This window comes from Neoarius graeffei, chromosome 18 (assembly GCF_027579695.1).
Source record: "Neoarius graeffei isolate fNeoGra1 chromosome 18, fNeoGra1.pri, whole genome shotgun sequence".
NCBI lineage: Eukaryota > Metazoa > Chordata > Actinopteri > Siluriformes > Ariidae > Neoarius > Neoarius graeffei.
In genome coordinates, this window is record NC_083586.1 from 41724416 (window position 1) to 41739434 (window position 15019).

Genomic DNA, 15019 nt, shown 5'->3' on the forward strand with positions numbered 1-15019 from the left:
TATGGAAGTCTGCGATTTTAAACAAGCACACATAATTGTTTGGCTTGGCACAGCTGGAAGATGATGTCATTGGTGCTCCAGTTTTGACTATAGCTCAGATCCAGTAGAGGACAGCATGGCTCCCCTGAACACAATAAAGTAAAACATAACGGACCGAAACGTATAATATATACTTCTTCATTTATAGATTTCTTTGCCTGCCTGTTTGGATCTTAACATGAAAAATTGCGACTAGCCAAAACAAGATTTCTTTTCAGAACTGATATGGGGAATGGATGCTAGTTTTACCACAACTAAATGGATTCTGGTTATTGTTTTTGGCCGAATCAAAATTATGCTGACATATCAGTTGGTGAAAACAAGCTACTGAGTATTTATTGAAAAGTCTCTGGCAACTAGTGCAGCCATAAAATGAGCTTTAACACAGAGCTCTACAACCTGAACTTGCAAAATGCCTCAAATAAACTTCAACTGAAAAAAATTGTGAAACTCGAGCTTCAAAATCTGACGTTATAAATAAAGCTCCTCAGAGAGGCTTTTATAAATATCCTGATTAGATCAGACTTGTACAACATGACCTTAAATGTGATTGAAGAACTTAGGCTTTCCCATGGCTTGGTTCCTCTACAGAAAACAATATACTTACTGTACTCAGAGTGAATGAGAAATACAGAAAAAAAAAAAAATCCATTGAAATGGGGCTAATGGTAAAAAAACACCCTACTGTAGGAGGCGAGCTTGTCGGAACATTTGCACGAGCACTGTTAGTTTTCCGAGTATGCAAAGAACTGATAAAATACACTACCGTTCAGAAGTTTGGGGTCACTTTGAAATGTCCTTATTTTTGAAAGAAAAGCACTGTTCTTTTCGATGAAGATCACTTTAAACTAATCAGAAATCCACTCTATACATTGCTAATGTGGTAAATGACTATTCTAGCTGCAAATGTCTGGTTTTTGGTGCAATATCTCCATAGATGTATAGAGGCCCATTTCCAGCAACTCTCACTCCAGTGTTCTAATGGTGCAATGTGTTTGCTCATTGCCTCAGAAGGCTAATGGATGATTAGAAAACCCTTGTACAATCATGTTAGCACAGCTGAAAACAGTTGAGCTCTTTAGAGAAGCTATAAAACTGACCTTCCTTTGAGCAGATTGAGTTTCTGGAGCATCACATTAATTTGTGGGGTCGATTAAATGCTCAGAAAAATGTCTTGACTATATTTTCTATTCATTTTACAACTTATGGTGGGAAATAAAAGTGTGACTTTTCATGGAAAACACAAAATTGTCTGGGTGACCCCAAACTTTTGAACGGTAGTGTATCAGTATGTAATGTTTAGCTGAAGTGTTTGGCAAGCTCGAAAAGGGGGCAAGGTTCAGAACACTGGATGGAAAAGCATGCGGTGTTTTGTTGGTTGCAGGCACGCATTCTGCAATCCTGACCAAAGAAAAGCACAGGTCACATGAAGAAGTGGGAATAAGAACAGTGAAAGTGGCTGCCTGAGGTTGTTTGCCATCTGCAGCTTATCCAACTCAAAGAAAGCTGATTAGGCAGAATCTCCCTCTCACTCTGTCTTTCTTGTCCATCTCAAGTTCTGCATTGCTGGAAAAGTGCAACCTTGGCCCACCTCTGGAGTCCACAGCGAGGAAGGGGAGGGCTGGTAATCATCATGCCTGGCTAGAAGACATTCCTAATGGGAAAGACAACAGTCTGGCCTCTAGCCCGGAGCTTCAGGGGGGAGAAATGAAAGCAGTTGATTGACCAACCAACCAACCAGCCAAAACAACACCTCCAGGTGGAGCCAAGAGCAAGACTGCAGTTTGGGGTAGTTCGGAGGTGGGGGGGGACACGACAGACCAGAGCAGAGGAGGAGGAGAGAGAGAGAGAGAAGGGATTCTTGAGGACAAAGACTGAAGGAAGCAAAGAAAGAATTGGTACTAGCCCAAGTAGCGATGTCAGTTCCAGTGTTTATATCCATTCCAGGAAGCAGTTTTCTAATTAAATTCTAATGCACATTACTAATGCACGCACATATCTGCAATAACGGTATGTAGCAACTGATGAATGAATTAGCAGGTTTGCATGCATATATATATATATATATATATATCATACAGAGAGAGAGAGAGAGAGAGAGAGAGAGAGCATATACACCAATGTAAGTATGTGGGATTGACTCACCGCTCTCGCTCTTCTCGATTACGTCCACCGTCTCGCCGGCGCGCAGGCTGATCTCAGAATTCTCCTGCCGCTCGTAGTTGGCCACCGCCACATACTGCTCCAGTACCATGGGTTCACTGCTGTCCAGGCCTGGCACCGAGGGGAAAAAACACGCTGTGAGCCACCTGCCTGCCACCCCACTGCCCCTCATGCCCCTGCGGCCCCTGTATGCTGCCATCCACACCTACACCCTCACCCCCCTGCAGCCTAGCACATCGGAAGCCCCTGCTCTCGGCGCATGTTCTGCAGCGACTGGCCATATAGATTGAGCTTCCCCCCGAGCCGAGGCCGGAGCATTGGAAGAGGAAAAAAAAAATGTGAAAAAGAAAAGAAAATGGGGGAGCTCCTTCAAGGAGGAGACTGTTGCGGAAGCTTGCGTTGGCACTGGCGCTCCATCGCACAAGTTCAAGCAAGTGGGGGGGAAAAAAAAGAAAAGAAAAGGAGGAATAGAAGAAGCGAGAAAAATCAGAAATGGGGAAAGAGAGGGAAAGCTGCTAACAGTTGGGGATGTGAGTCTGGAGTGGAGGGTTGGAGGAGTTTTTCTGGTGGAAAATAAACAGACGAGAGCAAGCAAGGCCTCTCTCTCTCTCTTTCTCTCTCTCGCTCTCTCCTCCCATTCAACGGGTTAGGCAGTACTTGGAGGGGGGGGTGAAAAACGCCAATCGGAGCAGTCTACTCTCCAAGCCTTAAATAGAAACATATGAGAGGACTCAGAGAGAAGGAAAGAGAGAGAGAGAGAGAGAGAGAGAGAGAGAGAGAGAGTCTGTTTATGTGAAACACGAGAGGAAAGCACTTTAGCTCAAGCTCAACTGCTCTTTTGCTCCTCTCTATCCATTCCTCCTTCTCTCCTTACTTTGTGTTTCTTTCTCTCTTGCCTGCTCACTTTGTGAAAAACAATTTAACTTGCACTCAGCTGGTGTATTAGTGTAAAATGCAATCGAGAGCCTCAAATCAGATTTTGTGGATGGATTTTGTCGAGCAGGAAATTAGAAAAATCACAGTAACAGTCCGACTAAGTCTCAACTTTAACCAACTTTATAAAACATAAAAACGCCTGAAAAGCTGTAAAATCATTTGAACACACGTTTCCCTTCAACATTTATACAGATTACAGCAGTTTGCAGGTATGTATGCGTTAATGCTCTGGGCAACACTTCTTTCTCCCGCCGTCTCTTTCTGTCTCTCTGTGCATCACTACATGTGTGTTTGTCGAGGTGAGCGAACAGCATATGGAATGCAAACTTGCACGCTCCAGTGGAAAGTGATCCCAGATCAGCCATAAATAAGCAGCGGCTAAGGAGAATGACAGGCAGGATGGAGGATGGAAAGCATGCAGGAGATGTCCGAGATACTCCACTGAGATACCATAATGTGCCATGCTAATAGCAGAGTGTATAACAAAATAAATGCAATGCAACCTAGAAAAGCAATGCATCTTATTCCAACTGGACCCGATACAACAGCTAATGCTCACACATTCACAATCTTTCATGTGGACGGATCCCAAAGGAAGCACGCCTCAGCCCTAAAGGCCGCTTTCACATAAAAAAGCTGCCGATCATGTGTCTGTTCTGCAAAGAGAACTGGAGGTCTAATGTAAAGGAACATATCTATTTTATACTCTGTGTTGGTACTCATGTCATTTTTTTTGTTGTTGTTGTTTCTAAGAACAATTTGGATATAACTTAAGAAATATTTTCTTTTAGAAGCTACATTAGCAGAGCTCCCCGCGCACAAAGCACACGGAGTGGAGGCCCATACTCAAGAAATTCATCGACCTGATTTTTGATGTCTTGACCATACGTACGTATTAGGGATGGCGAAAACTAAAAAAAATCTTGACCGACCACCGAGCCTCATTAGCCGATTAAAGTCGGTTAACCTATGAGTTTAAACAGGGATGCAAACGGCGCGCCTTTTGGCGGATGCCGCCTTTTTCACGGCTGAATCGTGGCAGATCCGATTTTTTTTTTTTTGGGGGGGGGGGGGGGGGGGGGGGTTTGGAGTGTCTGAATAATTTCATCAGAGTAAATTCTGTATTAAAATTACTAAATAAGCAAATGCCGTTACAGTCCATGAAACATAGGAAGTATAAGTATGAGAAGAAAACAGTAAATCAGAAAGCTGCACACGTTTTCGCGGAAGCTGCGCAAATGTGCGCAGCTTTCTGATTTACTGTTTTCTTCTCATACTTCCTATGTTTCATGGACTGTAATGGCATTTGCTTATTTAGTAATTTTAATACAGGATTTACTCTGATGAAATTATTCAGACACTCCAACGCCCCCCCCCCAAAAAAAAAATCGGATCTGCACGATTCAGCCGTGAAAAAGTCGGCATCTGCGCCTGTAGTTTGTGTGGAGAGACATGATCTGCAATAACATGCATTGTTGGCTACAGACCGAAACATACTTTCAGAATGCACTGGCCAAGGCAGGACTAAACTCGATGTGCCTTCTAATAATAATTAAAAAAAAAAAAAAGAATAGTATATTTGTAAGCTTAAAAAGCCTGTGTCTACACTTTCTTTCGCCCGAGTGGCAGCTGTGTTCAACTGGGGCGGGAGGGCGGGACATGACCTGAATGGGTGTTTCTGATTTGTCAGCTGTCGTCCTTACACTGCATGGCATGCCCCAAGCGTTTACAACACAGAATTCCAGGTTTTTCTCCAGTGCTTATTTTTAATTTGCTTTTTTAAAAATAATGTGGGATTAGTTACGAACACATCTCATCATCTCTAGCTGCTTTATCCTGTTCTACCGGGTCGCAGGCAAGCTGGAGCCTATCCCAGCTGACTACGGGTGAGAAGGCGGGGTACACCCTGGACAAGTCGCCAGATCATCACAGGACTGACACATAGACACAGACAACCATTCACAGTCACATTCACACTACGGTCAATTTAGAGTCACCAGTTAGCCTAACCTGCATGTCTTTGGACTGTGCGGGGAAACCGGAGCACCCGGAGGAAAACCACGCGGACACGGGGAGAACATGCAAACTCCGCACAGAAAGGCCCTCGCCGGCCACGGGGCTCGAACCCGGACCTTCTGTGCTGTGAGGCGACAGTGCTAACCACTACACCACCGCTGCCGCCCCTACTAACACATTTGATGGAAAATATTCACAACTGTTTGATATGAAACTTGTTAAAACAGTTTTATTAGTCCATTAGCCTGTTGGACAATTGACGGTTTCTGTCATGTAAGGGCGACAGATGGATGCAAGTGCAGGAAGAGTTTTATTGAAAGCACACTAGCAAGCAGATTCAAAATGTCGACAAAAGGCAGAGTCGAAAAACTGGCAGTGGTCCATTGAAGCCAGGCTTGTAGTACTCGAGTCCGACTTGTAGCCTAATTTTAAGGACTCGTGATTTGACTTGGACTTGAGCACTGATGACTCGGACTTGGACTCATGCATTAACTGCATTCGGACTCATGAACTGGAGACGGGGACTCGGATTTTTCTTTATTTTTTCTAACATGCCATAATAATTTCTCATCTCATTATCTCTAGCCGCTTTATCCTTTTACCAGGGTCGCAGGCAAGCTGGAGCCCATCCCAGCTGACCACGGGCGAAAGGCGGGGTACACCCTGGACAAGTCGCCAGGTCATCACAGGGCTGACACATAGACACAGACAACCATTCACACTCACATTCACACCTATGCTCAATTTAGAGTCACAGTTAACCTAACCTGCATGTCTATTGGACTGTGGGGGAAACCGGAGCACCCGGAGGAAACCCATGCGGACACGGGGAGAACATGCAAACTCCGCACAGAAAGGCCCTCGCCGGCCACGGAACTCGAACCCGGACCTTCTTGCTGTGAGGCGACAGCGCTAACCACTACACCACCGTGCCGCCCACCATAATAATTTGCATAAGATATTTATATCTACATTCATTTTAATACTAATTTCATGCAAGAGTGTCACACCTGTGCACCTTGGCGCATGCATCAGATAGACTCTCGGGCGCGCTCCGGACAGCGCATGTGCCAAGCGGACTCTCTTGCGCGCCGTAGACGACTCGCACCTGCACAGGATTAAGGCGCAATCAGCGCGCCTATATAAGAACTGTGAAAAACACACTTACTTTGCAAAGTATTGAGTTGCGTTGCTGACACATTACCGAGCCTTATTTCCTTGTTTGGTTTCCTGATCCCTGATTTCCTGTTTCTCGTCTTTGATTCTGCCGAGAGTCTATGATAGCCTGTTTGCGCACTCGCTTGACCTATTGCCTGTTTCACTGTTTTACGATTTTGCCTGCCGTTCTGAATTGTTTACCGTCTTCACTTGTATTAATAAACACACCTTCTGCACTTACACCCGTCTCCCAAACCATCTCTGACAGAATACTTCACACACACTGACAAAGAGAAGCACATTCACCTGTTCATCTGTCATGTTCAGGAAAAAAACTAACCATCAAATGGTGCAGTTGGAGTCTTGTTCTCGGACACGACTCAGATGAATAGTGGACTCGACTCGAATTTTTTTTTTAATGACTCGGACTTGTACACTGCGGATTCGAGACTGGACTCAGACTCTAGGTTTAGTGACTCAACTACAACACTGAGTCAAAGCACAGACAGGATATCAGAGGTTATAATACATAGGGCCAAATTACTCAATTCTGATTGGTCAGTCAAGGAGGGCTTTTTTCCTTAACACGGGGCCGTATTTCTGAAATGCTATTGGCTAGTTCGTTGCTTGGTTACGGTTACAAAGAAATAAGCAAATTTTGTCAACAAAACGACTTTTGTAAAGAAGTTCCGATAATATTTTGCAAACCCACTTTCAAAATCCTCGTGTCGTGACGCCATGTCATGACGAAAGACGCTTTAGAAACTGATTCAAACGTGCAAGATAGTCTCGCGCCCTGATTGGTTCAGAAAACGTGAATGACAAATGCTGTGAACTTGAATGGCTTCCGAAGTATGAATTTGTCCCTATATATTATAAACAAGTAATCGTATGGTTCCTCGTAAAATTAAGGATCAATTTCACTCGTGATTTCAAACGGGTTTTGCTGCAAAACAAAAAAGTGAGTGTGACAGTCAAAGTGTCCGGAAGAACTGTGGCTGTGTTCTGTAAGATGCTCAAGTAAAACCTACAGCTCAGTTTCCTTATAAAAACTGCACTCACTGTACCTGAGACCACTTTTTTTTTTAAAGCAAAGGCTCGTCTCACACCAACGACTGACTTTGTTTCATTTATTATGGCTTACTGCTGTTTATAGGATTTTTTTTAACGTTGAAACATTTCATTTCATTATTTTTAAGCCATTTTTGGTCTACAGCATTTCTTTACATGTGCCTAAGACTTTTGCACAGTGCTGTACTTTGCAAAGTCTGTGTGTTACTGAGAGTCCTTATATGCATGCGCTCTGATTGCGCTCTAATCAGGAACAGGCGCATGGTAATTAGTCCGAATGGCACTGCACGCACACCAACGCACGTGGACATGACAGATGTAACCAGACAACTGTTTGACAAATCAAGTTTGATATTCGATAGCAATTATATAGTAATGATCTAAAGTGAAAGCGCTGGTTCACTGCTGTCCACCAGGCACCCAGCGGAGTCACACCATAATAAATGTCGTGGTGTTTCTGGCATGCAGTGTCAAAGAAAGAAGTAAATATGAATTCGCAATTGCAATGTCTCTCTCATTATTGGTATCACTGTCACAAGACAATGCAGCAATTTACTGACGTGAACGACACAACACTATGTATACATACACATACAGAAAGAGAGAGAGAGAGAGAGAGAGAGAGAGAGAGAGAGAGAGAGAGAGAGAGAATACACACCAATGTAAGTATATGGGATTGACTCACTGCTCTCTCGCTTTTTCTCGATTACATCCACCGTCTCACCAGCATGATGGCTGATTACTACACAATTCAATGGTTCATATGCTATAATATTATTACTCTATTTAGGCTGATTTTGTGCCCTTGCAAATATTCTGCTTATACACTCATCGATAGTTCTGCTTTTAGGCAGTGCCTAGATATGTATATACAGTGTCTTGCAAAAGTATTCATCTCCCTTGGTGTTTGTCCTGTTTTGTCGTATTACAAGCTGGAATTAAAATGGATTTTTGGAGGGTTAGCACCATTTGATTTACACAACATGCCGACCACTTTAAAGGTGAAAATTGTTGTTTTATTGTGACACAAACAATAATTAAGATGAAAAAACAGAAATCTGGAGTGTGCATAGGTATTCATCCCCCCAAGTCAATACTTTGTAGAGCCACCTTTTGCTGCAATTACAGCTGCAAGTCTCTTGGGGTATGTCTCTATTAGCTTAGCACATCTAGCCACTGGGATTTTTGCCCATTCCTCAAGGCAAAACTGCTCCAACTCCTTCAAGTTAGATGGGTTGCGTTGGTGTACAGCAATCTTCAAGTTATGCCACAGATTCTCAATTGGATTGAGGTCTGGGCTTTGATTAGGCCATTTCAAGACATTTCAATGTTTCCCTTTAAATCACTCCAGTGTAGCTTTAGCAGTATATTTAGGGTCATTGTCCTGCTGGAATGTGAACCTTCGTCCAAGTCTCAAACCTCTGGCCGACTCAAACAGGTTTTCCTCCAGAATTGCCCTGTATTTAGTGCCATCCATCTTTCCTTCAGTCCTGACCAGCTTTCCTGTCCCTGCAGATGAAAAATATCCCCACAGCATAATGCTGCCACCACCATGCTTCATTGTAGGGATGGTGGTTCTCAGGGTGTTGGGTTTGCACCACACATGGCGTTTCCCATGATGGCCAAAAAGATCAATTTTAGTCTCATCTGACCAGAGAATCTTCTTCCATGTGTTTGGGGAGTCTGCTACATGCTGTTGGGCAAACTCCAAATGTGTTTTCTTAAGCAATGGCTTTTTTCTGCCCACTCTTCCATAAAGCCCCGCTCTGTGGAGTGTACGGCTTAAAGTGGTCCTACGGACAGATACTCCCACCTCCACTGTGGATCTTTGCAGCTCCTTCAGTGCTCTCTTTGGTGTCTTTGTTGCATCTCTGATTAATGCCCTCCTTGCCCAGTCTGTGAGTTTTGGTGGGCGGCCTTCTCTTGTCAGGTTTGTAGTGGTGCCATATTCTTTCCATGTTGCTATAATGGATTTAATGGTGCTCTGTGGGATATTCAAAGTTTGGGATATTTTTTATAACCCAACCCTGATCTATATTTCTCCACAACTTTGTCTCTGACCTGTTTGGAGGCTCCTTGGTTTTCATGTTGCTTGCTTAGTAGTGTTGCAGAGTCAGGGTCCTTCCAGAACAGGTTGATTTATACAGACATCATGTGAGGGGTTTCATACGAAAGGGAGTGAATACCTATGCACACTCCAGATTTCTGTTTTTTCATCTTAATTATTGTTTGTGTCACAATAAAACAACAATTTGCAGCTTTAAAGTGGTAGGCATGTTGTGTAAATCAAATGGTGCTAACCCTCCAAAAATCCATTTTAATCCCAGCTTATAATGCGACAAAACAGGACAAACACCAAGGGGGGTGGATACTTTTGCAAGACACTGTATTACTGTATGTGTTTAGCTTACATAAGCCTCTTCCATGTTGAACAGATGGTGATTTGCTCTTTAATGAAAAGGCATCAGGGTCATTTTATCAGCAAACACCCAGAAATAAGCCTGCTGGCACATTGTGGTTTTCAATCTTCTCAAGCACTTTATTTAGGTTTACCATGAAATCCTTTGCCACAAAATGTCGGTCACCTACAGGAGAGACAGAACTGTCCTGTACGTCACTTTAGTCAAGTGTCAGAAACAGAACAACGTCATTAGAAGGGCTTTACACAATAATGACGCGTCTATTCACGAAACCGAACAGCACAAATGAGTTTGTTGTAAAGAACTCAGATGTATCTCAATGACATAGAACAATGCTGACCTTCTGAGTTTGGACAGTACCGTACATTACATTTCTGGGCTCCTGATCCAAAACATTTCACTTCCATTCTTGGAGACATCAAATCCAAAAGGAAGCCAGTGTACCGTACACAGTGCAAGCAAGTTCTGGCAAAAGCTCTTCAGCACCTCCGATTGTTCGAGTCTTTCTGCTCTTGTTTCTAAGCCTAAACACTTGCCTTTGGTGAAAAAAGGAAACGCTTGCAAAATATTTCAATTAGCATCATATTGTTGCTTCAACTTTAGTTTTTTTTTTTTTCTGAAACAAGGCAACATCACATGTTTTCCTGTTTTGCCCCAAATAGACCAGTTGTGTGCGAGGAACTTGGGGAAGATGTCCTCCAGATGCTTCAAGCCTTCCCGAACGCTGTTTATTTCCAAAGGATGAGTGCAGTATTGGCTGAAATGTTTATTTGCATGCCATCGTTCCTAAAACTCATGACAATTGCATTCTGGTGAGGGCTGCAAATAAGGTTAGACATGAGGCAGCCATTTTTAGATCCAGCCTCGCTTTGGAAATTGATGGAACATGGAACAGATTACTGATGACGTTTGTTTTATTTTAAACGTGTTGATACCTTTAACAGATGCTTAACATCGTGCTACTGTACTACACTGGTGAGTACTCAGAAAGGTGATGGATAGACATGAGATGGAACATGGAAAATTATATGCAAGGTTTATAATGTTAAAGTGCCATTCCACCATTGGATGTTTTCTTTGGCATAAAATACAATATATTTTATGACATGACTAGACAGAGAAATCTTTTAGCTTCAAAATGATATATCAAACACAATTTTTTGACAACGACAAGTATATTAATTTTGCGACCAAAGTCACCTACCCTTTTAATGTCCACGCGTTAGTGAAACGTGATGTCATCGGCAGGTTCCCCTTCTTGTGTACCACGTGTCGGTCTATTTTTAGACCAGGAAACCCCCAAAGTGAGAGAGTCATTTCTCCTCGTATATGGGGCCAAAAAAATTGCGAAAAATTTTGAGTTACTCTTTCAGTTAGCTAGATTTATTGGTATTTTTATCGCGTTCTATCCGCCATTGCTGATAATATGTGCCACGTCACACGTCACGTGGTACACAAGAAGGGGCACCTGCCGATGACATCACGCGCGGAAATTAAAAGGGTAGGTGACTTTGGTCGCAAAATTAATATACTTGTCGTTGTCAAAAAATTATGTTTGATATATCATTTTGAAGGGGCGGCACGGTGGTGTAGTGGTTAGCGCTGTCGCCTCACAGCAAGAAGGTCCGGGTTCGAGCCCCGTGGCCGGCGAGGGCCTTTCTGTGCGGAGTTTGCATGTTCTCCCCGTGTCCGCGTGGGTTTCCTCCGGGTGCTCCGGTTTCCCCCACAGTCCAAAGACATGCAGGTTAGGTTAACTGGTGACTCTAAATTGACCGTAGGTGTGAATGTGAGTGTGAATGGTTGTCTGTGTCTATGTGTCGGCCCTGTGATGACCTGGCGACTTGTCCAGGGTGTACCCCGCCTTTCGCCCGTAGTCAGCTGGGATAGGCTCCAGCTTGCCTGCGACCCTGTAGAAGGATAAAGCGGCTAGAGATAATGAGATGAGATGAGATATCATTTTGAAGCTAAAAGATTTCTCTATCTAGTGATACCATTTATATATGTTGTCAAAATATATTGTATTTTATGCCAAAGAATACATCCAATGGTGGAATGGCATTTTAAGTATGCAAAAAAAAGGGGGGGGAGAAAGGGAATGCGCAATGCACAGGTGACATTCAGTAAAAGAGAAATAGCTACCTGAGGCCTCAGACTTGGTGGGACTGTCCTGTAGGCCATACATCCAAACTTGGCAGAGAAAAGGAGAAGAGCAGAAGAGGAAAAGGAAAGTCAGTTAAAAAAAAAAAGAGTCAAGCAGCATTGGCAAAAGAGAGGAATGTAATCAGTCATATAACTATTTCCTCTAAACATGCAAGCAATATTTAATTCGGTAATCGCACACACACACGCTAACACAATTCATGCTGTCTCATTTATAGCAAGCCGATGTGATGAAGCAGGAATTAGGAACCGTGACCTGCTGGAGCACCACTCTGCTCCATCTCCCTGAATTCTGTATATATTTTCCAATGAATGCACTTTAATGTCACACCCTCAAACTATTGATCCCGGCTTGAATTAAAATCCTTTTAGCATTTCATCATTAACCCATCACTGCCTTCTGTATTGTTAGAGAAGCTTTAGTTTGATACACACACACACACACACACACACACACACACACACACACACACACACACACACGTCTGCCTTACTATCCTTGTGAGGACTTACCAATTATTATGACAATTATTAATGCAGCAAAGGAATGCAATTCCTACACCTACACCACATTCACTGGATATGAGCAATCGCGTGCTCTGATTGGCTACTCTACTACAAGGCTGTCAGCTCATATACCGGTACCATGAGTAGAGAAAAACAAAATGGCGGCGCGTGTTGCTGGACCAACCGAGGATGAAATGAAATAAAAACTCTACTCGAAAACAAAACCCCCAAAATTGCTATATATCAAGTATTTAAAAGAAACAGAAATAGATAAAAGAATATACAATGGTGCTTGAAAGTTTGTGAACCCTTTAGAATTGTCTACATGTCTGCATAAATATGACTTAAAACATCATCAGATTTTCACACAAGTCCTAAAAGTAGATAAACAGAACCCAGTTAAACAAATGAGATAAAAATATTATACTTGGTCATTTATTTATTGAGGAAAATGATCCAATATTACATATCTGTGAGTGGCAAAAGTATGTGAACCTCTAGGATTAGCAGTTAATTTGAAGGTGAAATTAGAGTCAGGTGTTTTCAATCAATGGGATGACGATCAGGTGTGAGTGGGCACCCTGTTTTATTTAAAGAACAGGGATCTATCAAAGTCTGAGCTTCACAACACATGTTTGTGGAAGTGTATCATGGCACGAACAAAGGAGATTTCTGAGGACCTCAGAAAAAGTGTTGTTGATGCTCATCAGGCTGGAAAAGGTTACAAAACCATCTCTAAAGAGTTTGGACTCCACCAATCCACAGTCAGACAGATTGTGTACAAATGGAGGAGATTCAAGACCATTGTTACCCTCCCCAGGAGTGGTCCACCAACAAAGGTCACTCCAAGAGCAAGGCGTGTAATAGCCAGCGAGGTCACAAAGGACCCCAGGGTAACTTCTAAGCAACTGAAGGCCTCTCTCACATTGGCTAATGTTAATGTTCATGAGTCCACCATCAGGAAAACACTGAACAACAATGGTGTGCATGGCAGGGGTGCAAGGAGAAAGCCACTGCTCTCCAAAAAGAACACTGCTGCTCGTCTGCAGTCTCCAGATCACGTGGACAAGCCAGAAGGCTATTGGAAAAATGTTTTGTGGACTGATGAGACCAAAATAGAACTTTTTGGTTTAAATGAGAAGCATTATGTTTGGAGAAAGGAAAGCACTGTATTCCAGCATAAGAACCTTATCCCATCTATGAAACATGGTGGTGGTAGTATCATGGTTTGAGCCTGTTTTGCTGCATCTGGGCCAGGACGGCTTGCCCACCAACGGAAACCCACCAACATCCCAAAGTTGAAGCTGTTCTGTACGGAGGAACGGGCTCAAATTCCTCCAAGCCGGTGTGCAGGACTGATCAACAGTTACCGGAAACGTTTAGTTGCAGTTATTGCTGCACAAGGGGGTCACACCAGATACTAAAAGCAAAGGTTCGCATACTTTTGCCACTCACAGATATGTAATATTGGATCATTTTCCTCAATAAATAAATTACCAAGTATAATATTTTTGTCTCATTTGTTTAACTGGGTTCTCTTTATCTACTTTTAAGACTTGTGTGAAAATCTGATGATGTTTTAGGTCATATTTATGCAGAAATATAGAAAATTCTAAAGGGTTCACAAACTTTCAAGCATCATTGTAGTCCCCCCCGACAATATCTCTTGTTCCACACTCCAGCCCAGTCGGTGGTGGTAATGCACCTTTAAAGGAGAACTGAAGTCATTTTTAAACTTGTTTTATTTCTTAATTAACGTGTTATTGAATTACGTTTTCGGTTTTAGTAACCTAAAATCGTGACTCGTGTTGGCAACTAATTGCAATTAAATATTATACTTATCGGCCTATTCGGTTTTTAGCCGTGTTGAATTTAGTTCGTTCGGCCCACAGCAGGCGTCGCTTATCCACGCGATCTTCACGAGACTTGTGCGAGACTTCGAAATGTCAAGTGTCAGCCAGGTGTCAGTGCCGCCATTTTGAAAACTGTTTTCCAAATGAAATATTGCACAAAAACGAGTTTAAATGACGATTACTGCCGACTTTTTTCAAACTTTCCTGATTGCTATCAAAACAAACAAAACTTCCGGCTTGATTACGTCAGCATTCGTAGGAGGGCGCGCGCGTCTTTTGACAACGTTGGCGGATGTCGGTCACTTTGATTTCCACTGTACGTTTTACTTCCGTCCTACGATGTCTCGCACAGGTCTCAACGAATCTCGTTTACGGCCTTTGCTTTGATATATGGACTGATCTATTACAGAGCATATTTCAAACACTCAGAACTTGCTATAGCAGCGACAAAATGGTTATCAAAAATGTGTTCCTATATTTAATAAAATGAGATAAATAGAATTTTGATAATAAAAAAATGTACCTTCAGTTCTCCTTTAAGTTGGTTTGCCAACCACCAAAAAACCTTAAAGAAGAAGAAGAAGAAAACCCCCAAAAAAATCCAAAAAAAGAAAGCTACAAAATATGGAATGAAAGCATGTGACGATAAGAAAGTATCTTTTTTATTTTTCAAGAATTATTATTATCACATTTTTC

The 15019-nt window shown here is 42.6% G+C and overlaps 1 protein-coding gene across 11 annotated transcripts in view; it reads right to left on the reverse strand.

Moving 5' to 3' along the window:
* Positions 1-15019, reverse strand: part of sh3pxd2aa (SH3 and PX domains 2Aa) — a 360165-nt gene that overhangs the window by 68324 nt on the left and 276822 nt on the right. For 7 of the 11 annotated variants that reach the window (XM_060898807.1, XM_060898803.1, XM_060898806.1 and 4 more), the window contains 2 exons: positions 11943-11990; positions 2185-2313 (listed from right to left, as the gene is read on the reverse strand). In XM_060898807.1, the coding sequence (XP_060754790.1) occupies positions 2185-2313; positions 11943-11990 (177 nt within the window). The remainder of the gene's footprint in view (positions 1-2184; positions 2314-11942; positions 11991-15019) is intronic. The other 4 variants (XM_060898802.1, XM_060898799.1, XM_060898800.1 and 1 more) reach the window with 1 other exon arrangement.